Source organism: Staurois parvus, unplaced genomic scaffold (assembly GCF_062004578.1).
Source record: "Staurois parvus isolate SC_StPar_1 unplaced genomic scaffold, SC_StPar_1.0 ptg000636l, whole genome shotgun sequence".
NCBI classification, from domain to species: domain Eukaryota; kingdom Metazoa; phylum Chordata; class Amphibia; order Anura; family Ranidae; genus Staurois; species Staurois parvus.
The window spans coordinates 9117921-9145745 of record NW_028318432.1 but is presented as its reverse complement, the minus strand read 5'-3'; the positions used below and the strand labels follow the sequence as shown (position 1 = coordinate 9145745).

The window sequence follows — 27825 nt, the reverse complement described above, 5'->3', positions numbered from 1 at the left end:
TTTTGGCTGTGGATATGGGTTAGCATGGGCACCCTGACCAGTCTGCTGCTACACAGCCCCATACACAACAAACTGCGATACCCAGTTTTTTGCTTTCAACACATCAACTTCAGAGACAACATGGCTGATCGATGTATATATTTCTATGAATAGATGAAATATGTGTAGTTATTGGTTAGAGTATAGGGATGAGAGCTCTATAGTCAAAATGGTTCAGTGCTGACTCACTTTGCTGGGTAGCTCCAGTGAACCCAATAATTTGTTGCAGCAGCTAAACATTTATTTCACCTAGTGGTATTGGTGAACTGGTAAAAAGTACTCAAACTCAAACAGTCCTTGCTATTTACTCTGTATAGTGGCCAGTGGGCCCCAAAAGAGGAATAAGGGAGAGATTTCCCCCATTGTGTAACACAGTCACCAAACAGTGTCCTATTGGGATCCCACTTCTAAGGCTGCAAGGGGTAATGGGGTAAGAATTCCTATGCCCTGTGATGTAAGTTGCTTAACAAGGGAGTAGAATGCTTTGTTATAAGATGCTAAGCTTAGAACTTACTCATTAGCATAGTAATGTCACACAGGAGGGGCCCCAAAAAGCAGAACATTGACTAGGAAAAAACTTGTGTGCATGTTTAGCGCTACCCCCACAGGAGACGATTGGTAGATTGGGTTCTCTCCTCTTCTGCCTTGACTCTGAGAACATCCTCAATCCCAATGACACACCAAATTAAGTGAATGGATACTGCACAGCTACTGGGAGCACAAATATACATACCCGGCACACAACTAAGGTTCAGTATCAAAAAGCAAACATAATACTGGTTAGTGGTAAATGAACCCAATATATTGTCAAAGGTTGCAGTAAATGAGTAAGTAAAAGAATAGGTCAATCACAGTTCACTGAGAACAATATGTTCACTAGTCTAGAGTTCTAGCTAAATTAGATTTAACCTGGTAATCCACAAAATGGCATTAGAAAACAGTAACATCAATGATAATCAATATAGTGATAACTCCTCTGTAAACAGTAGGTTATATCCTATCTGTGTGAGCAGTCTTTAACCCTAGTTCTTCAGCCACCTAGCACTGGGGCCAATTCTTTATGGTGGTGCACATAAGTACAGTCCCAGTAAAACCTACAAGCAGTGAATAATGCTTCTAGTTAGATGGGCAGTCCCTATGTGCTCGGTCTCTGCTAGCATCAACAGGTTAATAGCAGCAGTGTCTTCTCACCAGTCTTAGTGATACAACAGGGGTCCTGCTGTTCAGATGTCAGCAAACTTCTGGATCTGCCTGGAGCTACTACGTTCCTCAGTACATGACGACAGGCTTGTAACAGGTTGATGTGCACACAGGAGCAGCGATGTGTACATCTCAGTCTCCTCGCAGCAAAAAAAAAAAATCCCACGGTACTCAGCCTGTGAAAATGTAGTTATTTCTCTTTATACCAGGCTTGCATTGGTGTTAACCCATTCAGCTGAAGTCCAGTGGAAACGCAGAAAGCACTGCAGCACAGTGTCCTAAATTATTCTCTGTCTCTAAGCAAGCAGCTGGTTATATATGTATGGGAATTATATTATCCTTGATCGGCCACTCATAATGGGCAAACCCAGAAGAAGACTGAGTGAAGATGTTGGAGCCAGCGAAGGACCTTTTGGACTATGCATCGCTGGACAGGAGGTGAGTATTGTGGCCTTTAGCTCTGCTTAACCTGCTTTTGGTCCTGCTGGGTGACTAGAGGTCATCAAAAGAGGCAGAGAGCATGTGATCTCTTTTTTGTTGCTAAGGAAGAGTTCCTATGCAGTCTCTGATATCATTTTTTATCAGTTCCATAATAATTCGCAGTAGAGTAAACAATTTGGTCCATGTTACAGGATCACCACCATTGAGTGCATTTTTTCATTATTTGTCCATCTTGTTAAAAGCAGGGGAGTGTCATAAGACAAGTATGACGTTTGTTTAATATAAGTGCACTTTGCTTTTTTCCTTATAATTGGAAAATGCACAACACGTAAAATGCAATAATAATTTCAGTTGTATAATTAACACATGTCCTTACCTGCTCCCAGGCAAATATGTGTTGATTGAAGTAAAACTGTATTTGTTCATTTGCAATGTTAATGCAGAGTTGTTCAAATGAATTCTTTTTGAAATTCTCAAAACCAAAGATATCAAGAATCCCAATGCTGTATCCTGTATCATCCTCGCTGTAAAGATGAAACAAACTGTTTAATTGTGTTCATTTATGGCAGCAGTGTCTTTTCAGGAGATGTGGATTTTGTGTATTATATTCACATCAATGCCTAAATTATCTCACACAAGATTATAAACTAAGCAAGAGGAACTGTGCTTCAGTAATTACAGGAAAGAGATAGGAGAACTTGTGGTTATTGACTAGATTAACTTGTCAAAGATGCTGTGTTGTTACGGAACCAAAGACTTTAGATGTATGGCAATCCAGCAGGAGATAATCATATTTAAAATGGAACTCAACCAAAATTGAGTAGAGTGGGTAGGGTTAGAATATTGTTCAAGTTTAGGTCTCCCCACTTAGGTGTTTTCTCCTGTCTTAACACAAAAAATGAAGAGAAAAGGGACACAGATAGCAATTAAATTATGAGACCAGTACTAACTCTTTCCCACTCTACTAAAGCAGTGTTTTTATTGCTTTCTATGCCCTTGTTTGTGAGAACCTACTCATGACCTGTTCTTGTAGCTACAGGGGATTGGAAAGTAAAATTCCCCTCCCCCTCCCTTTTCCCAAGAAGGACAGAGATAGGGCTTAGGGCCCATTCACACATGCACTTGATGATAATGTACCATATGTGTGTTGGTGCGCCACGCACTCATTTTTTAATTGCACGTCCTCAACATACCTGCCATGCACTACAAAATTACTTAGAACCCCCCAAAATTATATATTTTCTGAAAGCAGAGGCCCTGAAGAATAAAATGGTAGTTGAGGAGCCTGGTAACGGGGCTCCCTTCTGCTGTAAAACTGATCAGGTAGCTGAAGAGCCACTAGAATCACTTCTACAGGAAAGCTCATCAAGAAATTTTGATACCATTATCATGGTTGCAGCTGCAGTTATGATCTTGGTATAACCACTTTCACCCAAGGATGTATGGATATGTCCTAATGGCAGGAAGCGGTTAAGGGTCCACTCACACCACCCATGGTATGATAATGCTTCATGCATGTAAAGGAACCGGACCCAGACCGCACTATTTCCGTTAGACTCTCGCTTCCCTGTCCGAACACCATCCACAGACCACACCCGCTGATCATGCAGGAAATAGACATCACCAGACTCTTCTTAAGACAGGAAGACAACTGCTTTATTTTAACACAAACACAAGATATATACACAGGGTGGGGAAATACAACCAGGAACAGGAAACACATCACAGGCCATCCCATCAGGAGGGAAGGGCTGCCAAAAACACCCCCCACCAAACCAAGACACATAATAGAACAAAAGGATACACCAAGTGGCAGTAGACAATAGGGGAACACATGCATCCCATAATAGTTTGCTGGCCAGCAAGACACAATAGAACAATGGGATGCAGCACATGGCAGTGAACAATGGACAACCACATGGCAGTGAACAATGGACAACCACATGGCAGAGAACAATGAACAATCCCCACACCAATACACAATACTAGGACATTCCCACCCTGTACCCCTTAACAGGCACAGGGTGGGTAAAACATACGAGTAATTTAGGGAGCTGAGAGTCTCCCCAACCCCAAAAGTCACTCCCATCACAGAGCCCAATGTGTTTTCCAAAGAGAGAGCACAGCACTGGCTGTTAGCTTTCAGACTTTTTTCTAGCTGAAATTCTGTTTGAACAGAACCAGTGGCAGAACTACCAGGGTCGCAAAGGTCGCACTTGCGACCAGGCTTTGGAGTTATGTCATCGTGAAGTGAACCCAAGAGCCTAGACTGTGGCTCCATGGCAGGGTTCTCTCACACTGCCCAGTTCCAGGACTGACAGCTCCCCCCCCCCCTTGCACAGATGGGGTGGGGAGAGAGAAAGCTGGACCTGTTCCTCCTCCTCCCACCCCTCTCCTCATATGTATGCTTCTGGCCCTGACCACACTCCAATTCCTGGCATCACTGTGCTCAGAAAGGGGATGAGTGGTTGGGAAAGCCCAGCAGCTGGCAACTACTGTACATGGTGAAGGAACTATGCAAAGTGGAGACTGCCTGAGACTCCTGCTTGGGGTGAGTGAGCTCACCTTCCAAGGTGACTGAAGTGTTCCCTCTCCCTCCCTTCTCTCTCCTGCCTCTGAGTACACTAATGTTAGGGGGACTCAGATGTAAGGATTGCTCAGTGGACTCTGATGTAAGTGGGGGCTTTGGTGAGCAAAGACCCCTTACATCAGAGTTCCCCTTTACACTAGAGTCCACAATGTTCCCCCTTACATCAGAGTCCACCCCTTAAATCAGGGTTTCCAGAGTACCTCTTACATCAGAGATCCCCTTTACATTAGAGTCCACAGATCTCCCCCTTAGAGTGAAATTCTGTTACAGAACAGGCAAAATGTTGGAGAAAATGAGACTCTACATTCTCTAACTCTCGTTCAGCTAACTGTATAATCAGAGCTTGAGCTATTAAGTTCTGTAAACAGCAGGTTTTGTTTTTTTTTAAACAAAGTGGTTAGGAGTAGTCTGATAAACATGAAAATTATAGCGCCACCTGCTTCAAAGATACAAAAAATACAAATGACCTTGTGCAAAAATCCTGAGTATAACAAATAAAGAAAACATTTACAAAATACTCACGCTTTGGCTTTAAGGGGCTATTCACACTAAAGTGCCTTGTGCCATAATGCATGCATTTTCATGTGTTGTGACATGTTGTGATGTGATGCTTTTAATATGAATGGGCTGCAATACACATCAATGCACATAAAAATAGTGCAGGCTGTATGGTTCCACACACAATGAATTGCACTGCAGTATACCAACCCATGTTTTTGCTGGCCAGCAAGACACAATAGAACAATGGGATGCAGCACATGGCAGTAAACAATGGACAACCACATGGCAGAGAACAAAGAACAATCCCCACACCAATACACAATACTAGGACATTCCCACCCTGTACCCCTTAACAGGCACAGGGTGGGTTAAACATATGAGTAATTTAGGGAGCTGAGACAGGGGTCTCCCCACCCCCAAAAGTCACTCCCGTCACAGGCTCTGTAAATTCTGTATCATGGGTGAACCCTGTATTAAATGTATTAGTTAGGACTTTAAATTAGTATTAAAATTTATGTAAAATAGCAGTGTAAAAAACATAAATTTAATTCTGAACTCCAGGAAACCTAAAAATCTTCACTTGCAGTGGGGCTGCACCCACTCTGCAAGGTTTAACTGCTTGTTTAAGTCTAAGGGACTTGGTAAAGCTGTTTTACTTATTCAGTTCTCTGCTCCTGCAGGCATCTCTGCCTCTGCCGGTCCCCCAGCCCCTTCTCTCCTATGATCTGCCATTCTAAGGTCCTCTGACGTAATTAAGACTGATGCAGGGCCCATAGCCCTGTACTGGACGTAAAGATCTCAGGGGACAGTCCATTGCTGGAATGTAGGGAGGCACTTTACGCCAGAGGAGTGGAGGATCAGGTAAGGAAAAGTGCTTTTCACAGCCCCTACACAAAAGCATGCTATTAACTCTTGTACAGTCCCACTGCAAAGGAGAGTTTTTTGGGTTTCCTGGAGTTGGGATTTAAATAAATAAAGTAAAACTGACCCAAAATTTAATTCCAATTTGTATTTGTTAGGTGTTGCTCTATTGGGAGGTCTGGCATCTATCAGCAGCAATATTAAACATATTGATGTCAAAACAATTCAGTAGACTTAAAACAGGCTGATCTTGGTTTTTTGGTTATGAACAGCAACACACAAAAAAATATTACAAGAGTCCTGTATATTGGCTGATATGGAGTGAGTTACTTCCTGCTCTATGTTACCTGAATTCTGTATTTGGCTTCAGTAAAGTATTGATTCGGTTCACTATCCAGCTGAAGAGACGCCCATACAGAGCTTTAGACATGGCATCTCTGACGTCAGATGCTTTTTCCACCGTGTTCTGGCGGATTATGGTTTCCCCCCTTGTCACCACGCAGTGAGACGTTAGAGCATCTCGTAGTTCATCAGCTTGGATACAAAGCAAAGAGGCAGCTGAAAATGAAACAAAGAATATTGTCTTATGGGGGATCTTCATAGCTAGTCTAGAAACCAGCCTGGCCACAGCTGGGAGCACAAAATTAAATGCAATCTTACCTTCTATCTGTAAAAACATCAGTTTCAGAGATGTTTATGTTCCCATCACACAACAAGGTAATGATACACTATAGACCAGGTCATCTTTACAGATCTTTTCAAAGCAACTATTTTGGCAATAAAAACATATCTACTGAGATGGAGCTTACAGGAAACCTGTGTGAATGAATGGCTTGCTTTTGAGGATCTAGGGATGTCATCCCAATCTTGGCTTCCCTACCAAGTGTAGGGTTACCCTCGTAGCAGTGGTACTAAGGTCCCTTAGGTTTTTTCCCATAGTTGCCCCACAGCCAGGCACACAGACAGGTCTTTGGTTCAATGAACAGTCTAGGGGTATGTTTTTCTGATGCTTTATTGTAGAACTTGGATAGATTTTGGGTAACTATGGGATTCTCCATGAACTCTTAGTAGCAATTTTGAGGAAACTAAACTCGCTTCTTTAAAGATATGAGCAAAGCCCTTGCACAAGCAAAAGGTGGACTGAGCTTTGTAATTGCAACTTAAGGATATTATTCTCATCAGGAGTCCTCTCACCAGGAATTAATAGACTGAGCTCTTCAGGATACCAGACACAATAAACACAGCTGACTCTATAGCAGCAGAGCATTGGCAACAGCACAGTCTCAAGGATCTCTCACCAGCCTGCACTAACTAATGCCCTTGGATAATTGGTGGCCTCCTTCCAATATCTTTCAGACACTTTCTCCAATTGATTCCAGACTACATCATCAGAAGAAAAGCGCCTTAGTCAGCTCAGGCAACTTTAAACAAAGTAGGCCCCCAGCTAGCCCAGCTGGGACCTTGATGAATCTCAGACACATGGCACGCTTGCCTAGGGGGCAAACAGCCCCTCGAGGCTGTGATGTCCTCCCTAGGGACAATACACCTCTGTTCCAGGTCTCAGAGTATTTATACACACTCCCAGCCACCATCTACCTCTCCCCAGGAATTGCCCAGGGCTGCATTGACATTCATCTGCCTATTTGACTTTCCCAGCCCTCTATCTTCCAGAACATTTCCAGTCAGACAGGGGGAAACAGTCAACCCTGCAGCTAGTGAAACACAAAATAGAACTAATCACATGCAGCTCCACTGATTGCAGTGAAGCAAGATCTAAATTTACCTAACATAGCACCTATCTAGGATGGTGCTGCTGTACACTAGAGAAACACTCACATAGAACAGACATGCAGCCAGTGAAGTCTGAAACATTCTTTCTGGGTCTGCACCTCTCTAAATCAAGTCAACCATTGCATACTTCCTCTCACACAACAAGGAACTAAGGCTGATGCAATGCAAGCTGCTTTTTATAAAATAGGGTATACCAAACAGATCTTCAGACATTAGGACTGAATTTAGAAAGGCACTTTTATAAAGTACATCATACAAAACAGGACCATATACGAAGTATAACTTTCCAATGAACCAAACCTCTCAAACATAACCCTAGGGGGTTGAGATTGTTATAAAGGTTTCCTACACAGTTAGTACAATTTTTTCTGCCATACGTACACCAAAATGGGCTCTAGTCACAAAAACAGATCACATGCAGTATTTAGATATTTTCCCAAATACCCTATGCGATCCTGTAAATGTCAATCTAATAGTGCTTTGTGTGATATTTACCGCATGAAGCAAAACCGTTTGGTAAATACCGCAAATAGGAGCTAAAGTCAGTTCACAAAAAGAAATAAATAAATGCATACGGTAAATAAGAAGTGGTCCAGGCATGCAATAGTTAAAGAGCCAGCAGCGGCCAGCATCCTTAATGATCAGTAAACAACATGATTGTTAAGGAGCGGGCGGCCACCTTGTTCTTAAAAACCGGTGAGTTATCAGCTGTCAGCAAGGTTTCCTGCTGACAGCTGAATTTAAACAAAACAATTGACAGCAATTAAAAATTACAGAAAAAAATAGCACTGGGATCCCCCCATCCATACCAGGCCCTCTGGGTCTGGTATAGATTTTAAGGGGAACCCCATGCCAACATGCCAAAAAAAATTACTTGGGCCCTCCCTAAATCCAAATCAGACACTTAGGGCTGGTATGGATTTTGAGGGCAATCCCACACCAAAATTAAAAAATGGCATCAGGGTCTCCCCAAAATCCTTATCAGATGCCTTTCCAAGCATGCAGCCTGGCAGGGGCTGTGTGCCCCCCCTTCTGAACCATACCAGTCCACATGCCCTCAACATGAGGGAAGTGCTTTGGGGCAGGGGGGCTCCCCCCTAAAGTACCTTGTCCCCATGTTGATGAAAACAATGGCCTCTTCCCCACAAACCTGGACAGTGGTTGTGGGGGTCTACTGGTAGGGAGCTTATCGGAATCTGGAAGCTCCCTTTAACAAGGGTCCTCCAGATCCTGGTCCCCCACATATGAATGAGTATGGGGTACATAGTACCCCTGCTCATCCACCAAAAAAGTGGTTAAAAAGAAGTAAAAAGGTAACAACGGTTTTTGACCAGTCCATTATTAAAAAATCATGATGAACGCGAGCCACGTTGGATCTACACTGGGGGACAATTTTTTTTTAATACATTTTTTAAAGATTTTGCGTTTTTACTTTTTTTGACCACTTTTTGGTGAATGAGTAGGGCTATGTACCCCATACTCATTCACAAGGGGGGATCGGGATCTGGGGCCCCCCTTATTAAAGGGGGCTTTCAGATTCTGATAGACCAACACAACAGACCAACACAACCACTGGCAACACAACCTTCCTGTGGGGAAGACGTTCTTATCCTCATCAACATGGGGACAAAATTCTTTGGGGGGAGCCCCCCTGCCTCAAAGCACCCTTTCATGCTGAGGACATGTGACCTGGTATGGTTCAAGAGGGGGGGCGCTAACTAGTCCTCCCCCATTCCTGATGTGCTGGGCTGCATGCTCAGATAAGGGTATGGTTTTTGAGGGGCCCCCGACTCCATTTTTACAAAACAATTTGGTGTGGGGTTCCCTTTAAAATATATACCAGACCCAAAGGATGCGAAAAGATACTGCTTTGTGAATGGAGCCCAATATTTCTTAAAATAATTAGACAGAGCGGGTTTTATTTACACCCTTCCATCTAAAACCCCTTTAGAAATATTATTTAGCTTTAGCACCCTGGGTCTGGTCTGCTGCAATGTATGAAGAGTTTGTGGATTTTGTGTTTTTTTTTGCTCACGCAATACTTATTGTGCATTTTAGCATGCACTCCTGCTGACTTACACTGTCTATTAAAAAAAGCTTCTTCCATCCAGAAATAGTATTATAGAAATATAAACTGTATGATGAGGTGTCAGCAGTATTTTAGGAGCGCTCTTTAAATGTGACGTTTCTTTTGTTGTTCCATCAGAATCCATTATGTTAATATGTATCAAACCTCAGGAGCTGAAGCACAGCTGCTGTTTCAAGACTGACTTGCTGCTGTTGGCTAAAACAATATACCGAATGTTTAAAATGGGAAGAAAATCAGATGTGCTCTATTTCTTTGACACTTTCTGATACCTGTGTGCGATGAAGATTTGGTTGAAGTAAACTTGTATATACAGAGACTGCCATTTACTGTTATTCTGCCCCATTGGCATCAACACAAATATACATATCAGGAAATGTAAAGCAGTAGCTATAATTGAAACTGTTTTATTGCTTTGGATAGTGTGTAGAAGGGTTAGAACAGTCATTCTCAACCAGAGTTCCATGGAACTCTAGGGTTCCTCCAGAGGGTGCTAGGGGTTCCTTGAGCTGTGGCAGACAGGAGCCAACATCACTTGTCAGAAACAGGTTAAAAAACCCAATAATCTTTTTGGCTGTCTGTAAGGGTGACATTCTGACCTCTACTGTAAGAGGGACATTCTTCCCTCTAGCATTTTTCCCACTGAATACCAATTAATTGATTTTCCCAATGGTTCCCTGAGACCTGAAAATTATTTCCAAGGTTCCTCTGCAGTAAAATGTTGGAGACAGATTGGGTTAGCATTTTGGTTAAGCCTTTTTTTTTTTTACTATTCCTTATCCCAGCGACCACATTTTTAGTGTTTGACAGAGTGTAGATGTCAGGGATCCCGGCGCCTTGGCGGTGCGCGCATGCGCAGTGCGCCGACTCGTCCGATCCAGCGAACACTGAATCCCAGGCGATCGCGGCGGCGGCCGCGCATGCGCACTAGCGATCGCGGCCGCACCAATGAGAGCACAGGGCGGCCTATTTAAACCTGCCCTGTGCATCTCCAAATCGCCTTCTGGTCTTGTCCTGTTCCTGTGTTCCTGATTAATCCTGTGTTCCTGATACCTTGTTGCCGACCCAAGCCTGCCCTGATACTGCTGCCTTCTCCTGCTCTGACCCCTGGCTACGTCCTGACTATTCTCTACCTGTTCCTGATTGCCTGATCTCCCGTTACTGAACCTGGCTTGTGACCTGTTATTCTTCTGCCTGCCACTCTGCACTGTCTGCTCCGCTGTTACTGACCTGGCCCGTCTGACCACGCATACCTCTTCATGTCTGGCTCTCACCTGCTCTACGCCATTGGCTTCCGCCTCTACCCCAGCTGGTGTTCCTCGGGGGTCGTGGCCTGGTCTCAGGCTGCTTCAAGTCCATCCCCACCATCAGGGGCTCTGGTGAACCAGCAGACTGAAGCTTAGACTCCGCGCCCTGGGGGATTCCGGCCAGTGGGCTGCTAGAGGCTACCGCCAGTCGGCCGAAAGTAGAAGTACTAGATTTCCTGTTCCTTTCTGTCCAAGTGACCACTTTCACTAGGAAAGAAATTGAAGAAAATCCAGTCAACATTGACCACCAGATTGATGTTCCAAACCTTCCTGGCTTTATCCAAAATAAAGACAAAAATGTTTGGCCTTAAATTCCCTTTGATGACCTACACTCAGAACATGTTAGTAGCAATTTATGTCTTATAGATATTTATATAACATAGACAACTTATGCATCAGTTTTCAAACTGTACATTCACATCAGTCCCTGCCTTCAAAAGCTTACAATCCAAGGTCCCTACTTCACACATATTAGGGCTGCTTTAGACTGGCGCCAATCAACCTACCAGAACGTCTTTGGAGTCTGATTTAATAACTTCCTCCAGGGTTAATAAAGTGTTCTAAATCTAAATATGAATTACGCACATGCGTGCTGGATGTTCATATGGCTGTTCTTTTGCTTGTGTATATTGCATGTATATTTCTTCAAAGTGTAAGTGCAATTACCATCTATTAAAGAGGCTTTTATAGTACTGCACCATGAGGGTTCTCCTTTTTTTATGCCTAATATATATTTATGCTGGAGTAGAGGCTAAGGTGTGCATTTCAGTTGTGGAGACACAGCTGCTGTATTTTACTGACGAGGTCACAGAGCTATTCAGAGGCCTGATGTTGAAGGTGTTGGACCTCCATTAGGAGGACAAACAATTACATGCACAAACTCTACAACAAGCAGCTTGAGAGTTGAAAAAACTTTAAGGAAACTGGAACAATCAGAATCAGTGTTGACCTGCTGATCAAGGTGTGTTCCTTCCCATCCTCCTGCATGATGGCATAAAGAGAATGCTGATGCATGCACCTGGGCACAAGAGGTGAAATGGGAATGCAGGAGTAACAAACAATGGCAGTGCCACGGGACAACACCAGGAAGCAAAACAGGGAACGTAGAGAGGGAACCAATAAGGTTCAATCTACAGCTAACTGCCTGAGGGCATCTTAGTTGGGTGACAATTCTTTGGAGCACCGTGACTACCCAGCTACACAACCATGCTGCTTATCAAGTCCAGGACAAATTTAAGCATTTTTGGCAACTATTTCAAGTACATAATAAATGCAATTATGATAGAGGAGAAAAAAGAATCTCACAGTTTTCAAGTACTGATGGGTTGGCAATGTTGCTCTTGTCTATCTGGTGCTCTGAAGCCACGGAGGTAAAGTCAATGTTCCCCACATTTAGAATAGCGGCAAGAATGCTGTACACACTTCCCAGCTCCTGTAACCAAATAGATCACAATCACAACACGTTTATCGGAAGGTCTATAATTATTATTGCATTCCGTAAGCTGACCATCTCTTTACGCCACAACTTCAAGCAGCACAATGAAACATTGGTTACGAAACAGGATGTAGAATTAGAAATATTTAAATGGCATACAAGGATAAATGTGCAGAGTGGTCAATTTATAACAAGACATGATCATGTTATTTAGAGATGTTTCACTTTGTAGCTTTCAGTTTACATTTGTGTTAATATTCTAGTAGCGAGGGTTTGCCTGCTGTCTGCTCTCAGTATTAAAACCCATTTAAACTGTAAGCTAAATGCATTCCAGGTACATCAAAACAAAATTTCACTGTTCATTTCTTTTAGAAAGCAGCCACAGTAGAAAATCATGTCCCCTGCCAGCATACTGTACATAAGGACCCCAGTCAGCAATAAAAAAACCTGACAGCTGTTCTAATTCCTCTCCACAAAATCCACTACTCCAACGGCTGTAGAGCAGGATGGGAACTACAGTCATGCAATTACAAATGTTTAGGCATTCTCATGTTTATTTCTGTTGTTTGTATTGGTATGACACAAAAAGTGGAGAAACAAAAAGCCAAATCTGACACATTCAATGCAAAATCCCAAAAATGACTTGGACATAATTATTGGCACCTTCTCAATATTCTAAGAAATAATTGCATTCTAAGTTTGTGATGCTTCTGTAATTTGTAATTATACTCACCTGTATCAAATAACAGGTGCTGATAATATATAACTCACACTGGCAACCAGTTAAAATGGTGAAAAGTTGGCTCAAATTTTCTGTTGTGTGTCTCTTTGTGCCACATGGAACATGGAGAAGAGAAGGAGAAGCAAAGAATTGTCTGGGGATTTGAGAACAAACATTGTGGAAAGTATGGACAATCTCAAAATTACAAGTCCATCTCCAGAGATCCTAATGTTCCTGTGTCCACTGTGCACAACATTGTCAAAAAGTTTAAAGCCCATGGCCCTGTAGCTAATCTCCCCGGACAAGGACAAAAGAGAAAAATTAATCAAAGATTGCAACGAAGGATTGTTCAAATGGTGGATAAAGAACCTCACCCAACTTTCAGACAAATTCAAGCTGACCTTCAGGAACAGGTTACAACTGTGTCAGCTCACACTAAACGTCGCCATCTGAATGAAAAGGGAAACTATGGTAAGAGACCCAGGAGGACCCCACTGCTGATGCAGAAACATAAATAAGCAAAATTGGAGTTTGCCAAAATGTAACTGAGGAAGCCAAAATCCTTATGGAAGAATGTACTGTGGACAGACGAAACAAAATTACAGTTTTTTGGTAAAGCCCATCATTGTACTGTTTTCAGAAAAAGAAATGAGACATTTAAAGAAAAGAATACAGCCCCTACAATCAAACATGGTGGAGGTTCACTGATGTTTTGAGGTTGCTTTGCTGCTTCAGGCACTGGATGTCTTGATCGTGTGCATGGCATTATGAAATCTGAAAACTACCAAAGAATTCTGGGTGCAATGTAGGGCCCAGTGTCAGAAATGTGGGTCTCCATCAGAGGCCATGGGTCTTACAGCAGGACAATGACCTAAAGCACACATCAAAAAGCACCCAGAAATTTTTTCAGACAAAGCGCTGGAGAGTACTGAACTGGCCAGCAATGAGACCAGATCTCAATCCCATAGAGCACCTGTGAAGAGATCTCAAAACAGCAGTTGGGAAAGGAATCTTTCCAATCTGAGAGACCTGGAACAGTTGGCAAAAGAAGAGTGGTCCAAAATTCCAGTAGAGAGGTGTAAGAAACTCATTGATGGTTAGAGGAAGCGATTGATTTCAGTTAAGTTTTCCAAGGGGTGTGCTACCAAATATTAAATAGAGGGTGCAAATAATTTTGTCTAGTCCATTTTTGGGGTTTTAGGTGAAATGCGTCAGATTTGGCTTTTTGTTTCCCCACTTTTTAGTTTCATAGCAGTACAAACAAAAGAAATAAACATGAGAATGCCTAAATATTTGTAATTGCAACAATCTTCTGGGCGAAGTGGTGCATTATCTGACAGAAATGCAGGGGTGCCAATATTTTTTAGCCATGACTGTATGTGATACAGAGGTGTTGATTAGATGCCTCTCTCTAAGCAGAGGAATTAGGCTCGCTTCAAAAGTTTAAACTGGCTGATGGATCCATAAATGATATCCTCATAATATATTTTGTTTTCTTTCAACATTTTGTATTTCGTGAAAAAATAAAACACATATTCCTTTCCTCAATGTACATACACACTGATTAAGTTAGCTGCCATTTTTAAATAGCAAGGAAAAGAGACCATATCACTCACCTCCATTGTAAAACCTATTACCTTGAAACATTGCTCAATTAAATCAAACTGAGTTTTATAGAATGTGTTATTCATAAAATCTTGTACCATTTTAATATGCTCGTTTTGCAGGTACCTGAAAGTGGAGAGATAAATGATTAGCACTTAATTCAGAGTCAGGATAAAGCAATAACTTGCCTTCGTTTGGCAACATGCTCCCTATAATTGATGGCGTTACCTGGGAGGTTTATTTTCTGGCAATTTATAATGGGCGAGTTTTTTCTTCTCTGACAAGCCCGCATAAATATAATAAAAAATGTGAAAATTCTTCTCTCCTCTGTTGGGAAAAAAAACAAACATGAAGAGCAATGACACCAGTGCTGTGCTTTATTAATGAAATAAAAATAAAAGTAAATAATATTTGTTAAATACAATATATAGGTAATGTCTTCATCAGTCTTTTAGAAAGTGTGGAGCTATTTGTGTGGCAACAACATAAAAAGGGTGCTGAGACACCTCCAAGATTCCAGTGCACGTGAAAAAATTTTACATTTTTGTTGATCCTGTTGCTGGCCATGCCTACTACAGACTTTCCAAAGCCTTACTTGGGAAATTATAAGGTACCATGATACAGAGGAGTCTCTTCCTTCTATTATATATGGAAGGGATGGGCGCAGGAACATGGTTTTTGAGGGTGTCACATATTTAATTCTCCTCCAGGTAAATGTTCAACTTGTTATTCTGTGCATGCATTGTTAGATGTGCATTTAATTTTGTAATGAATCGATTTTCAGAGATTTGGATGTATGCGAATCTCTGAACAGACGCTGTAAAGAATGTCAATGAATACGAAAAAAGTTATAACGAAATCAACAAATGAATTTGTTTCATTCGTTTTATCCCTATGATGTCACATGACGATTTCTCTTGGTGGGTTGGGTTTGCGTCTGAAAATATCAAATCTTTCCAAATAGTCTTGACATATGAATAATGAATCCACCCAAAATATTGGAAGCGAAAACTAATATATAAACATTATCAAAAAAAAAAAAAGCTAAATTTTTCGAATCCTCTCGGACCAACAAATATACGAAACAAATGCTGAAGATACAAAAAACAAATTCTGAAAACAAATTGGTTCAACATAACGAATATAACTAAATGAAATTCTTCAATTAACAAATGCATCCAAAATTAAACAAAAATTTCTGGCATGCACATGTCTGTTCATTGGCTCCTAACTTTAAAAACAATACCCTGCTTTTTAGCTGGAGATTTCCTATTAAGAAATGTAAATCAGACCTTCAAGCAAATCACTAAATATATTGAAATATGAGAGCTGCTTTACTTGCAACTGGATTTGTATTTCTCTCCAACCAGTCCTAAGGTATACTCTCCCATACAAGGCAGCGGACAGCAACTTTTCTCTAACGCAGTTAAGCAGCAAAGACTGGTTAACACCCCCTCCGCGCCCTCAGTCTGTGATTGGCAGCTGCAGCACATGATGAGTTTACTCTTTCCTCCTGTCAGAATGTTCCTTGCTAGCTTGTATTGACTGCAGTACACCTCATCCCCCCCCCCATCAATGCTGCCCCCATTTCATTCAGTTTAAGTTTTTTTGTACATGGGACTACTAGGGAGCTAATACCAAATCATCACTAGAAATGTACCCTAGCTGCATTTAAAATATATAAGCTAATATATAATATAATATTTTTTAATGAACAAATAACTGCATTTATTGGTGGTTTTCAAATCTGTGTGGAACTGCAGCTGTGTTAGCTGTAAATTATAACTGCAGTATTTTACAACTCTTGAGATAACTCCATAGGGTGAACACAACTATATTGAATTCCTTAATGTAAATAAATAAATTTAATTTAGGTACAGTATACCTTATAGAAATGAATAATAAATGTGTATAACGCTTAATTCCCTCCATAGGGAGGCGTTAAATATGCCCCACCTACAGCTCACCCAAAAACCCAACACAGTACAACTCAGTCCTCCCCAACTACACAAACTCAACAAAATGTTCCCACAGCCAAATCCAACCACATTTGTTTCATTGTTTTGGATAGAGTGGAGAAGAGTTAAAACTTCTATATTCTTAATGTCTTTGCCAGGGTGACTTCTCATTTCATCTCATAATCTCATAAACACTATACAACCAAACCAACCATGTTTCACTTTATATCATGTAAATGGAAGCAAACATGCTCATTACGCATTACTCCTTTGCTAATTTTTTTTAATTTAAATGTGCTGAAAAACTATCCTAACAATTATGTGTATTCAGGACTCTCCAGCTATAGAAGAGCATTAGGTAATACACTTCCTTAACATTCCATGGTAAAACAAGTGGTCTTGACTCAATTCCACAATATAATGGACAGCACTTACATAGCTTGGTGGACAACCCTGGACTTCTCCAGCAGGTACTCTGAAATCTGTGCCGCTACCACTGTGCCATTCTTAGTAAATTTCATTTCTAAGTATTTCCCAAAGCGACTTGAATTCTCATTAATGATAGTGCAAGCATTTCCAAAGGCTTCCACCAAGTTATTCACCTGTAAGATCTTCTCCTGTAATGTTCTGTTGTTTGCCTAAAAATTAGAAGCAACAGTAACTAACATGAGAACCACTACATGGATTAATTAGGATCATTTAGACCAAGCTTTGTTCATCTGCACATCCATGACCTAACCAATCCCTGAGGTCCTTGTTCGGAGGTATGGTTTTGGGAGATGATAAATGTTTAGATCACCATTCCAAATTGCTCTCCCCTCCTGCCTAGAAAGCATGCGTGTTTATAGTGTCTTCACTTGTCCACAAGCCCAGGGCATGTGCTGGAGGCCCAAGAGTGAAATAGTTGGGCAGGAAAAAGATTTTCTTGTTGAAGAATGCCTCAGAGAAGATGAGTAATAGCTATCATCTTGGCATTGTGAGAAGGATTGACAAACCACAAATCAAGGTATCTCTAATTGCTATCAAAGGGCCAAGGGTCATCTTGATTAGAGAGAGAACCTTAGCAACATGAAAAAGATTGTGATCGGTCTTACAGGGTTACAAGGCCAGCAATTACAAGAGGCTGCTCTTAAAGGCCTACTGCTACTTCAAAATACCTGTCGTATTTTTTATGCTATTCTGGGGTATTCTGCACCCCTAAACCCTCTCTCCTACAACTAGGTTCAGTAATAGAAGGTAACAAGATTGAAGTGACTGACACTCAACTAATATTCCACCCCACCATACACCATGAACTAGTCCATATAATTGAAATGCCAGTTTACCACACTGCAGAGGGCATCATTTTGCACCAGAGAAGTAACAGTGCACATATCTTTTGGTTTATGCACAGAGCCATCTGAATTTTGGACCTGTGGAGGACAGCCATAAATCTACTTTAACTTACAGTAAACCTATCATATATGAAACACAAGGGCTGCCATTGCTGACTGCTTCTTCTGAAAGTGCTAGTTGCCTGGCTGTCTTAATGACAGTCTGGCTCCAAAGTATTGAGTCACTGAACAAAGCAACCATTACATACAATAGAGTTAAATTTAATACCTGGATCAGGACATCATCTAATTAAAAATGAACCTGTGATTATTATTTTCTTCACTGCAATTGGACTTTTCTTTAACCAATATTTGGTAGTAAGCATTTGATATCGACAAAAAAAAATCATCAGATGTAGAGATATTTCCAAAGATTTCTAACAGAATTCCAATATTTAATTGCATTACACTATTTGCTACTTTAAGTAAATATCATTGTTCTCCTTATTGGAAAGCAAATATCATTTCTAGTCAAGTTGACTAGACTCCTGATTGCAATGGAAATTCCCACAGCATTACTGTGTAAATTTCAGGCCTGAAAAGATGCCTTTAGTTTTAGAAGCTCTGTACTAACTTCTCTAGGGAGAAACCTTATTTACACAATGGCTCACAGTATCCTTGTTAATTACAGCAGACACACTTAGCTAGACTTTCAATAATACAATAGTGCCAGTTAATAATACTTGCTTACATGCTATTGCAGTTATTAGGCCTCCTTCACATGGGCACTGATTCCTGTAGACTGTGAATGGGCCAGCTTGAGCTTCCAGGTGCTGCATACAGGCAGCCCATGTAACTGTATAGGGATGCAGTGGACAATGTGCACTGGGGGCTGCTCATCTGCACTCGCACACCTGTCAAATTAGGACAAGTGGCCATGCAGTCACTGAGTCCACTGACAGTGGGGGAGAAGGATCTGGGAGTTCTGGTAGATCACAAGCTTAATAATAGCATGCAATGCCAAGCTGCGGTTTCTAAAGCAAGCAAAATCCTCTCTTGTATTAACAGAGGTATAGACTCCAGATTGAGAGATATCATATTACCCCGCTACAAATCATTAATAAGACCTCGTCTGGAATATGCAGTTCAGTTTTGGGCACCAATTCACAAAAAGAACATTGGGGAACTGGAGAAAGTACAGAGAAGGGCAACTAAACTGATAAGAGGCATGGAGGAGCTCAGCTTTGAGGAAAGATTTGAGAAATTAAATTTATTCTCTCTTGAGAAGAGGAGATTAAGGGGGGATATGAGCAACATGTATAAATACATCAGTATTTCATATAGTGAACTCGATGTAGAGTTACTCACCCTGAGGTCATCACAGAGGACAAGGGGGCACTCTTTACATTTGGAGGAAAAGAAATGTAATCTCCAAACACACAAAAGTTTCTTCACAGTGAGAGCTGTGAAAATGTGGAATAGACTCCGTCGGAGTTGGTTCTGGCCAGCTCAGTGGATTGCTTCAAAAAAGGTCTGGATTGCTTCTTAGATACACAGAATATAACTGGATACTAACATTTATAGGTAAAGTTGATCCAGGGAATATCTGATTGCCTCTCGGGGGATCAGGAAGGAATTTTTTCCCCAGCAGGAGCAAATTGGATCATGCTTTGATGGGGTTTTTTTTTTGTCGTCCTCTGGATCAACTGTGGGTATAGGATTATAACTTTTTTTTTTCTATGGTTGAACTGGATGGACGTTTGTCTTTTTTCAGCCAGACTAACTATGTAACTATGTAAGTTGCGTAGGCTGCCTGCATGCAGAACCTGGTGGCTCAAACAGAGTGGAAAACAGAAGGTGCAAACGATGCACAAAAGAACCCAGCCACTATATAGAGAGGTAGAGGCAGATTCAGTCTGAACTCCTCTTGACTATGCTACTCTGGTGTGTTTCGCCTCACCTAAGGGCTTAATCATAGAGATGAGAGGGTTTCCACCTTCTCTTTTCTGATCTGTTTCTTCTAGCCTGGATGAGCTTGTTTGAATATCAGCACCCGATCTGCGCTTTGGACTACAGGCAAGATTTGCAGTACTTGGAGAGGTGCTCCAAGCTTATTAAATATGGGTCACCTGGTGGGTCATGCCTCATAAACACACAGCCCATTCATGCTCTGAGGGTCTTAGCGCCCATGAGAATGAGGCCTTATACATAAAACATATGACAGACATTAGTCGGTGGTCAGAATTGGAGCTGCAATTTGATTGTCAAATAAATGTTTTATAAAAAGATTGTTATATTAGTATGCCAAAAAGCTAGCTGTCTACACTCCAGGTCTCTGAGAGGAGAGATGATGTCTGCTCACACACAGCAGCTCTGCTTGCCCCTCCATTCTGCTGTCCATTCACAAAAGGCTTTGTATTTTGTGATGAGTTTACAAAATACACAGCCCTCTTTGAATGAGTAGCAGGAGGCGAGGGGCGGGCTCAGCAGCTGAATACGACTCTGAAGCTGCAGCTGAAAGAGCTCAGACCAGGAGGCCCAGCGTTGGTGCTCCAGAAATGTGGCAATATTATTTCCCAGAGCTCCAAAAAAGTGTCAGATGTAAATTAAAGAGATGGCAGGCACCTCTTTGGACTTAACTCATAGTATGTATACCCATATTGCAAAGTGGCTAGATTCCTGTAGTTGAGTCTAAAAAATTACAAGCAAACAGAGAACAAAGATAAAAACATGTAAAAAAGTAGTTTACCCTTCCAAGCACAGTGAGTTGCTGGACTAAGAGATGAGCCCCTTCTGTCTTTCCAGCCCCGCTTTCTCCAGAAATAACTATGCACTGTTATCAAAAGAAAACAAATTAAAGTGTATTTTTCTATCAAGGAATTCAAAATGAAATACATCAATGTTAGAAATATTCAACTGTTCCAGTTCTCCGTTTGTTAAACGGAAGAGAGTTTATTAGGCTGAAAAGTACAAACAATATATAAAAAAAAATATGTATATATAAGTGACTACCAATATTCAAAGAATACTATATTACCCCTTAGCAAGCACAAAATGAACATTTGTTTCAAAGGACTTCTGATTTACAGTGAATATATGATTCGATTGTATTTTCTTTGTCATGTTCCGAACTAAAAATAAAAATACCAACTTTTTTTGCAATTTTTTTTTAATTGATTAAATGGCAATTCCACTTTCATGGGGAAAAATAGCAAATAAAAAATAATATAGCATATACACTTGCTACACAAGCCATATTATAAATGAATGTTAATAAACATTACCGTTCTGCAGCACTGTAATTTTCTGTAAAATTCAATGCAATATGGCAACCTGAAGGCGTTCTGTACACAGTTGATGTACAGAATGCCCCCAAATATGTAATTCCCTGCTTGTGTGATTTGCTCACTGATTTTCCCAGGAGTATGCATTAAGGTACACGACATATTTTAGGCATCCTCTGCAACAAAAACATCATTTTTGGTGAAATACTCCCAAAGGCTTAATTACTTCTAAAGACCCTGCAACGTTCCTCATTACTTCACTTGCAAGTGCATCATCTGATTAATAATAGCAATGTCACTCCCCTTCAGATTCACTCTGCACGTTGACAAAACAAAACAAACAGCTTTTTTTTCAGAACAGAAACAGGTAGGAATCTGCAACAAAGTTTTTTTTTAAATCCTTCCAATGTTCATTGATCACCTAGAAAGGAGAGATACTCTTTACATTTAAAATATTGTATATAAGTATTTAATATGCAGTGCTCACAGACAGCAGGTGGTGCCCTCAGGGCAATTTTCTACCACATCCCATGAGTATTTAATTACTATGCTGTGAATAGCCTGTTAATTTGATATCCAACTATGCGGTTCAATCCACTATACACACACAGCTGAATGAGATGTGCACACATGAGATGTAAGACATCCCCTTCGTCTGCCAGTTTATATAGAGCTGGTTGGAGTTTTAGTTACATTGAGGCAGTCGGTGAGCAAACACATAATGTCAAGCATTTACTGGGTATTAAAGCCCTATTCACACTTTGTGTGGCAGGAACGTGCGTTTGTACTCATGTTTTTCACGCGTTTCCATGCGTCACGCATAGGACATCCCATTCACTTGCAAAGGCTGCCCTATGCATGACAGACATGCCAAAAAAGCTTCAGCGCCAGTTTTGACATGTTTGTAGTATGTTTGCCATGCGGCAAAAAGCATATCTGCTAACCTTGCTTGGTGTGCCATTAACAATTAATGGTACTACAAGCGCAATGTGTCTTTGCAGCACAATTGCAAAATGCATGGCTTCTGTATATTTTGTCATGCATTCTGAAAATGCTAAATGTGAATGCAGCCTTAAAAATTAATTTGAAAACAATTAATTAAAAAACAACCCCCATTCACATTTGCCAAGCTCCCCCTGTGCTCCGATTCCCCTTTCGGTACCCTCTCTCGATGCCTGGTCCTTACAGCTATGAAGGAACATGTGAAAACCTCCCAGAATACAGTACTCTGACCTAAACGACCAATCAGCAGACATGAACACCCTGTCATATTGCTCTGTATTGGTACATTTATGAAATATATATTTTATACAAGTAATGAAAACATAACCTAAAAAGTCAATTTAAAGGGGAGATCCACTCATTTTTTGAAAGTTGCTTTCATGCGCATGCCCACCTGCAGTGCAGTCCTGAATGGATATTACTTTTTTAAATGATGTCTGAATAACCTAATGTTAAATGTGTCGGCAGCACTGCCAGTCCCGGCTGCCTGGGGGATGTTGTCATCAGCCGATTCCTTTGGACTCCTGGAATATTGGCCTCATCTATCCCAGGAGTCCAATGGCATCGTCTGATTCTCTTTTGATTGACAGGTTTCCATAATAATGGGGCTTGAACTTCCAACGCCGCCGCCATTGCTATGGCAACTTGCAATCAACAAACTGCGCCGCGCAGTGCTATTACTGTTCAGGCGGGAGATCGGGAAGTGCATGCTGGGTAGCCAGCTGCACCTAATCCTGGAAATATACATGAGCAGACTTCAGATACCAAGAACCACAATGGTTACTGCCTACCTCTAAGATCAAGTAATTTTTTTACAGATTAAAAAAAGACACATAATTACAGTTGGGGCAGTATCCTAATAGTAATGCACGAGGGGCGTTCAAGTCAAACCATGACTACTCATTTTACAGGTATAAAAAGGGATGCTAGCCTGGCGGTACTACATGCAGTAGAAAGTGGCAAGTGTGTCCTATTACTGAGAAGTTACACCCCTTTAGCACCTGATAGATAAATTCATGTACAAGCTATTGGGATTTGAGCGCAGGTATATCTTGTTTGCTGTATTGTGGGTCAGTAGCCAGACCTAAACCTAGTAGCTCTCCCCCACTTTGTCTGTTTTCCCCTATATTGGCATTGTGTCCACGGTAGCATTTGTGTAGGCAAAGCAGAGTAGGACTGGCCAGAGAGGGATTACTTTGCCACAGTTGGCCAACTTAAACATGTATTGCAATATGTATGAACCAAATATCTCCATTTTTTATTGCAAAGTTTGCCGGAAAGGGAATATACCAGTGTGCAGAGGGCCTTTCAGAATTTCTACTATTACTGGGAGGCGGTGCACATGTTGTGGGCCAGTCCAGAGACTGTTAATTAAGATGGTAGATAACATTGTTAGTGCATGCATGATGATGAAGTGTGGTGATTAAGTTTCTTGTGAACGAAGATGTAAAACCCGCAGATATCTACAGAAGACTTCAAGCACAGTACGGTGGTGAGACGCTCAGCCGCCATAAGACATTTGAATGGTGTTAACGTTTCAAAGATGGCCGTACGTCCATCAGTGAAGATCCTGGCCATGCTGGTTCCCAGCCTACAGCAGTCAGCCTGTGGAACAGCTGATCCTGGATAATTGGCACATAACCTGTCGATGAATCTTCCTATGGGAATGGTGAACACAATGATGACAAAGTAAAGCAGGCTGTCCTAGCATGGTTCTGATGTAATTATTATTATTATACAGTATTTATAAAGCACCAATAGTTCGCTCAGCGCTGTACATTACAAAGAGGGACAGAACATGTGACAGAACAATACCAATACAATGCAAAACATGAGGGGATTGAGGGCCCTGCTCTTTCGAGCTTACAATCTAGGAGAGAGGGGATGGTGGCACAGGAGGAGATAGCTGTGGGGGATGGAGTGGTAGGAAGAGTGGAGGAGGTCGGCAGGTTAGCAGGGGGTGGGGTAGGCTTCCCTGAAGAGATGGGTTTTCAGGGTGCACCTAAAGGAGAGGAGAGTAGGTGATAATCTGATGGGTTGGGGCAGGGAGTTCCAGAGGATGGGTGACACCCTGGAGAAGTCCTGGAGGCGGGCATGGGAGGAGGAGACCAGGGAACTAGAGAGAAGGAGGTCTTGTGAGGAGCGGAGTGTGCGTGCTGGGCGGTACTTGGATATTAGGTCAATGATGTAGTTCGGGGCAGTATGGTGGACAGCTTTGTACGTCAGTGTTAGGATTTTGAATTTGATCCGTTGCGCAATCGGAAGCCAGTGGAGGGATTGGAAGAGGGGGGTGGCGGAAACGGAGCGGTTGGAATCTTTCTATAATGAAGTTTTCCAAGAATTAGTTAAACGCTGGGATAAGTGTATAAATGTAGCAGGGGAGTATGTAGAAAAATAAATGCAGTTTCCACTCCTTAAAATTTGTTCTTTTATTATAAAAACTCAACAGTCTCGGTTTGACTTGAATGGCCTCTCTTACAATCTGTACCAATCATGAGGGTGCTTTTAGAAAAAAAACTGATTATGGTGACTTGAGCGCCGCTTTAAAGTCAAATTTAAAAAAATTGACAAAACACCCTTACAGTTCCCTTTTAAGACGACAGTTGTACCATATCCACTGCAAAAAGAGGATTGAGAACGCAGCCCCAGCTTCTGTCTTATTGCCTATGGCTTCAGTCACGTCACCATTATCATAATTCTTGGGACTGAGCTGACACAGATTAGAGGAAGGATTAACTGAGTCACTGAGGGACGCGCTGAGTCATAAGGAAAAAAAACATAGCCTCACAAAACGCATCAGTAATATTTCATTAACATGCAAATAAGCACAAAGTTCTGGAAGCCCCATTTGAAGGGCAACATTCCCAGTATGTACTAACAGCATGACAAGGTCAGCCTGGCCACAATGGAAACGTCAGAGAGGGATGTAGAAGCAAGCATTAGGAATCACCCCCAGCTCCTTACACTACTCTGCTCCCTGCTCCTTCACTCAGATACTTCAGGGGGTTCTAGGCTTTTTACATGATAATTATTATTTTTAATATAAGCAGTTTCTTCAGGTTATAAGATTGGTGCCAAATACTGTATCAAAATATGTTCTACTGTAAGGATTCAACTTTTATTACAAAAAAGTTAAAATAAGTCCTATTGGAGCTTAGTACCATACATTTTACAGGTATATCCTATAATATGGATACATAAAATGTATTTCCATGTCTTTCATAGTCAACTGCTATGTATTCCCCTTCATTAAACAGTGAGGCTCTAGATGGAAATTAGGGTTCACTTGCCGATCCGCTCACAGTAAATCTACTGCGAGTGGGCAGCAAGTGCAGGCACTGAGGAGGGAGTTCAACTCCCGAAATGCGTCAGCACTTTTCACTCAAGGACCTTCACTGTCTGCGATTGTCATCTTTGGCTCCTTTTCTCTGTGTTTATGACCTGTTTTGGTTTGTGAGTATGCATTTGTAATTTTACAATAAATTTAGTTTATATCATGGTAATGCACGAGGAGAGTTAGCCCTGTTTTATTCTTTTTTGCCAGTGTCAAGATTCCCCGTTCTACCAAGGGTGGCACCCCAGTGAGTGCTAGATTCCATGTATTCTGTGCAGCATGAAGATTTGAGCGCTGGTTTTTGGTACTTGTTATAGAAACATACATGTTCGTTGGTGGGCTTCTTCCAGGTTGGGGGATGTGCACCCGTGCCCCCTGCTGCTCTGTGCTGTGACTGGCCACAGCACAAGTTGATTAACAGGTTACAGCCAATGATTTGGGTTTTATAGCAGCTGATCGTCTGTAGCCAATCACAGAACAGGGTCCTGTGTTTACAAACACACTGGACTCTGTACATAGAACGTGATCTGGCTGTTTTTTCTCCCTGAGTTCAGGGAGAAAAAAACAACAAGATCTGTTAGTAAAAGCAGCACACATTACACACATTCAATTTGTTGCCTTTCTGATCACCTTATCACCCAGCTATACAGTGTACAGTATTATCACTGGTCACTGTATTAGTTTCAGGGCAACGTCAGTGTCAGTTAGTGTCCTTCTCAGCCATCATCAGTTAGTGTCAGATTGCAACACTATCACAGTCCCACTATAAGTCACTGATCACTGCCTCTACCAGTATAGGCTCATAGCTGCATAAATTTCAGCCCATTGTTGTAGACACTATAACTTTCACGCAAACAAATTAATATCCTTTTTTTTTTTATTTACCAAAGACGTGTAGCAGAATACATTTTGGTCTAAATTTATAAAGAAATATAATGTTTTTATTTATTTATTTTTTTATAGGTTTCATAACAGAAAGTAGAAAATGTATTTTCTTTCAAAACGTTTGTTTTTTTTGTTTACATTAAAAAAAAAACTCAGTGGTGATTAAATACTACCAAAAGAAAGCTCTATTTGTGTGAAAAAAATGATAAAAATTTAATTTATGTACAGTTTTGACCAAACAATTGCCAGTTAAAGTAGCACAGTGCTGAAAAGCAAAAAAAATGCCAGGTCAAGTGGTTAAAGTACAACTAAAGGCAAAACTTTTTAAAAAATTTTGGATAGAGTGCAGAGAGATTAGAACACCTGTCAGTTTTATTGCCTCCGTTAAGGAGATTCACCCTCTCTATTTGCCCTGAAAGTAAAAGAAAATCCCAAATTTTAGGTTGTCCCTAGAAAAGTAATAGAGGGGAAATCTTCCAATGGGGACACTAGTTCTGGTGACCTGGGGTCCCCAAGGAATTCTCTTAATTTGCAGGGATGTCCTCTCACTTCCTGTTTAACTATGGGGCGGGAAATGAGGGGAAATCTCTGCAATGGGCCACAGATGGCGAAAGAAAAAAAAAATCTGACAGGTTATAACCCTCCCTTACTCTATCCAAAATGTAAAAAAAAGTTTTGCCCATAGTTCCATTTTAAGGTCCCATAACTAGAAGATATCTATTGATCCTAGGGATTTGGTGCTCATCCACACAATCCTGGCATCAGATATACTGTATATACACCGTGTTCCAAATTATTATGCAAATGATATTTTTCTCATTTACCTAAATAATTGATGTAAATAACAGTCAGCATAATTCTCATGTTATCAACTATTAAGAGTACAATTCAAATTTTATTGAACAAACCTCCTAATGATAACAGTATTTTTGTTAAACATAAAACACTTCCAATGCACTGTTCCAAATTATTCCGCACAGGAAGTTTCAAAACACTTTATAGGTTGTAAAGAACTGAAAATTGTAATTTGTTGTGTTTGCAGCATATTTACTGAAATCAAAAGCTATTTCAATCAAACTTTTAACAACATTTTAACTTTTTAAACATTTTAACAGGTCAGGTTACATTGTAACCTGACCCCTTATTTGATAGCAACTTCACAAGTCTTGCATCCATTGAACTTGTGAGTTTTTGGACAGTTTCTGCTTGAATTTGTTTGCAAGATGTCAGAATAGCCTCCCAGAGCTGCTGTTTGGATGTAAACTACCTCCCACCCTCATAGATCTTTTGCTTGCAGATGCTCCAAAGGTTCTCAATAAGATTGAGGTCAGGGGAGGATGGAGGCCACACCATGACTTTCTCTCCTTTTATCCCCATAGCAGCCATTGATGCAGAGGTATTCTTTGCAGCATGAGATGGTGCATTGTCATGCATGAAGATGATTTTATTATGGAAAGCATAGTTCTTCCTTC

The 27825-nt window shown here is 41.1% G+C and overlaps 1 protein-coding gene across 1 annotated transcript in view; it reads right to left on the bottom strand.

The window, feature by feature from the left end:
- MYO3A (myosin IIIA) overlaps positions 1 to 27825 on the bottom strand; it is a 159503-nt gene that overhangs the window by 76973 nt on the left and 54705 nt on the right. The window contains exons 12-18 of the mRNA XM_089693783.1: positions 20598 to 20681; positions 16971 to 17173; positions 14806 to 14904; positions 14589 to 14703; positions 12122 to 12248; positions 5980 to 6190; positions 2057 to 2204 (exon numbers count right to left, since the gene is read on the bottom strand). Coding sequence (XP_089549909.1) covers positions 2057 to 2204; positions 5980 to 6190; positions 12122 to 12248; positions 14589 to 14703; positions 14806 to 14904; positions 16971 to 17173; positions 20598 to 20681 — 987 coding nt within the window. The remainder of the gene's footprint in view (positions 1 to 2056; positions 2205 to 5979; positions 6191 to 12121; positions 12249 to 14588; positions 14704 to 14805; positions 14905 to 16970; positions 17174 to 20597; positions 20682 to 27825) is intronic.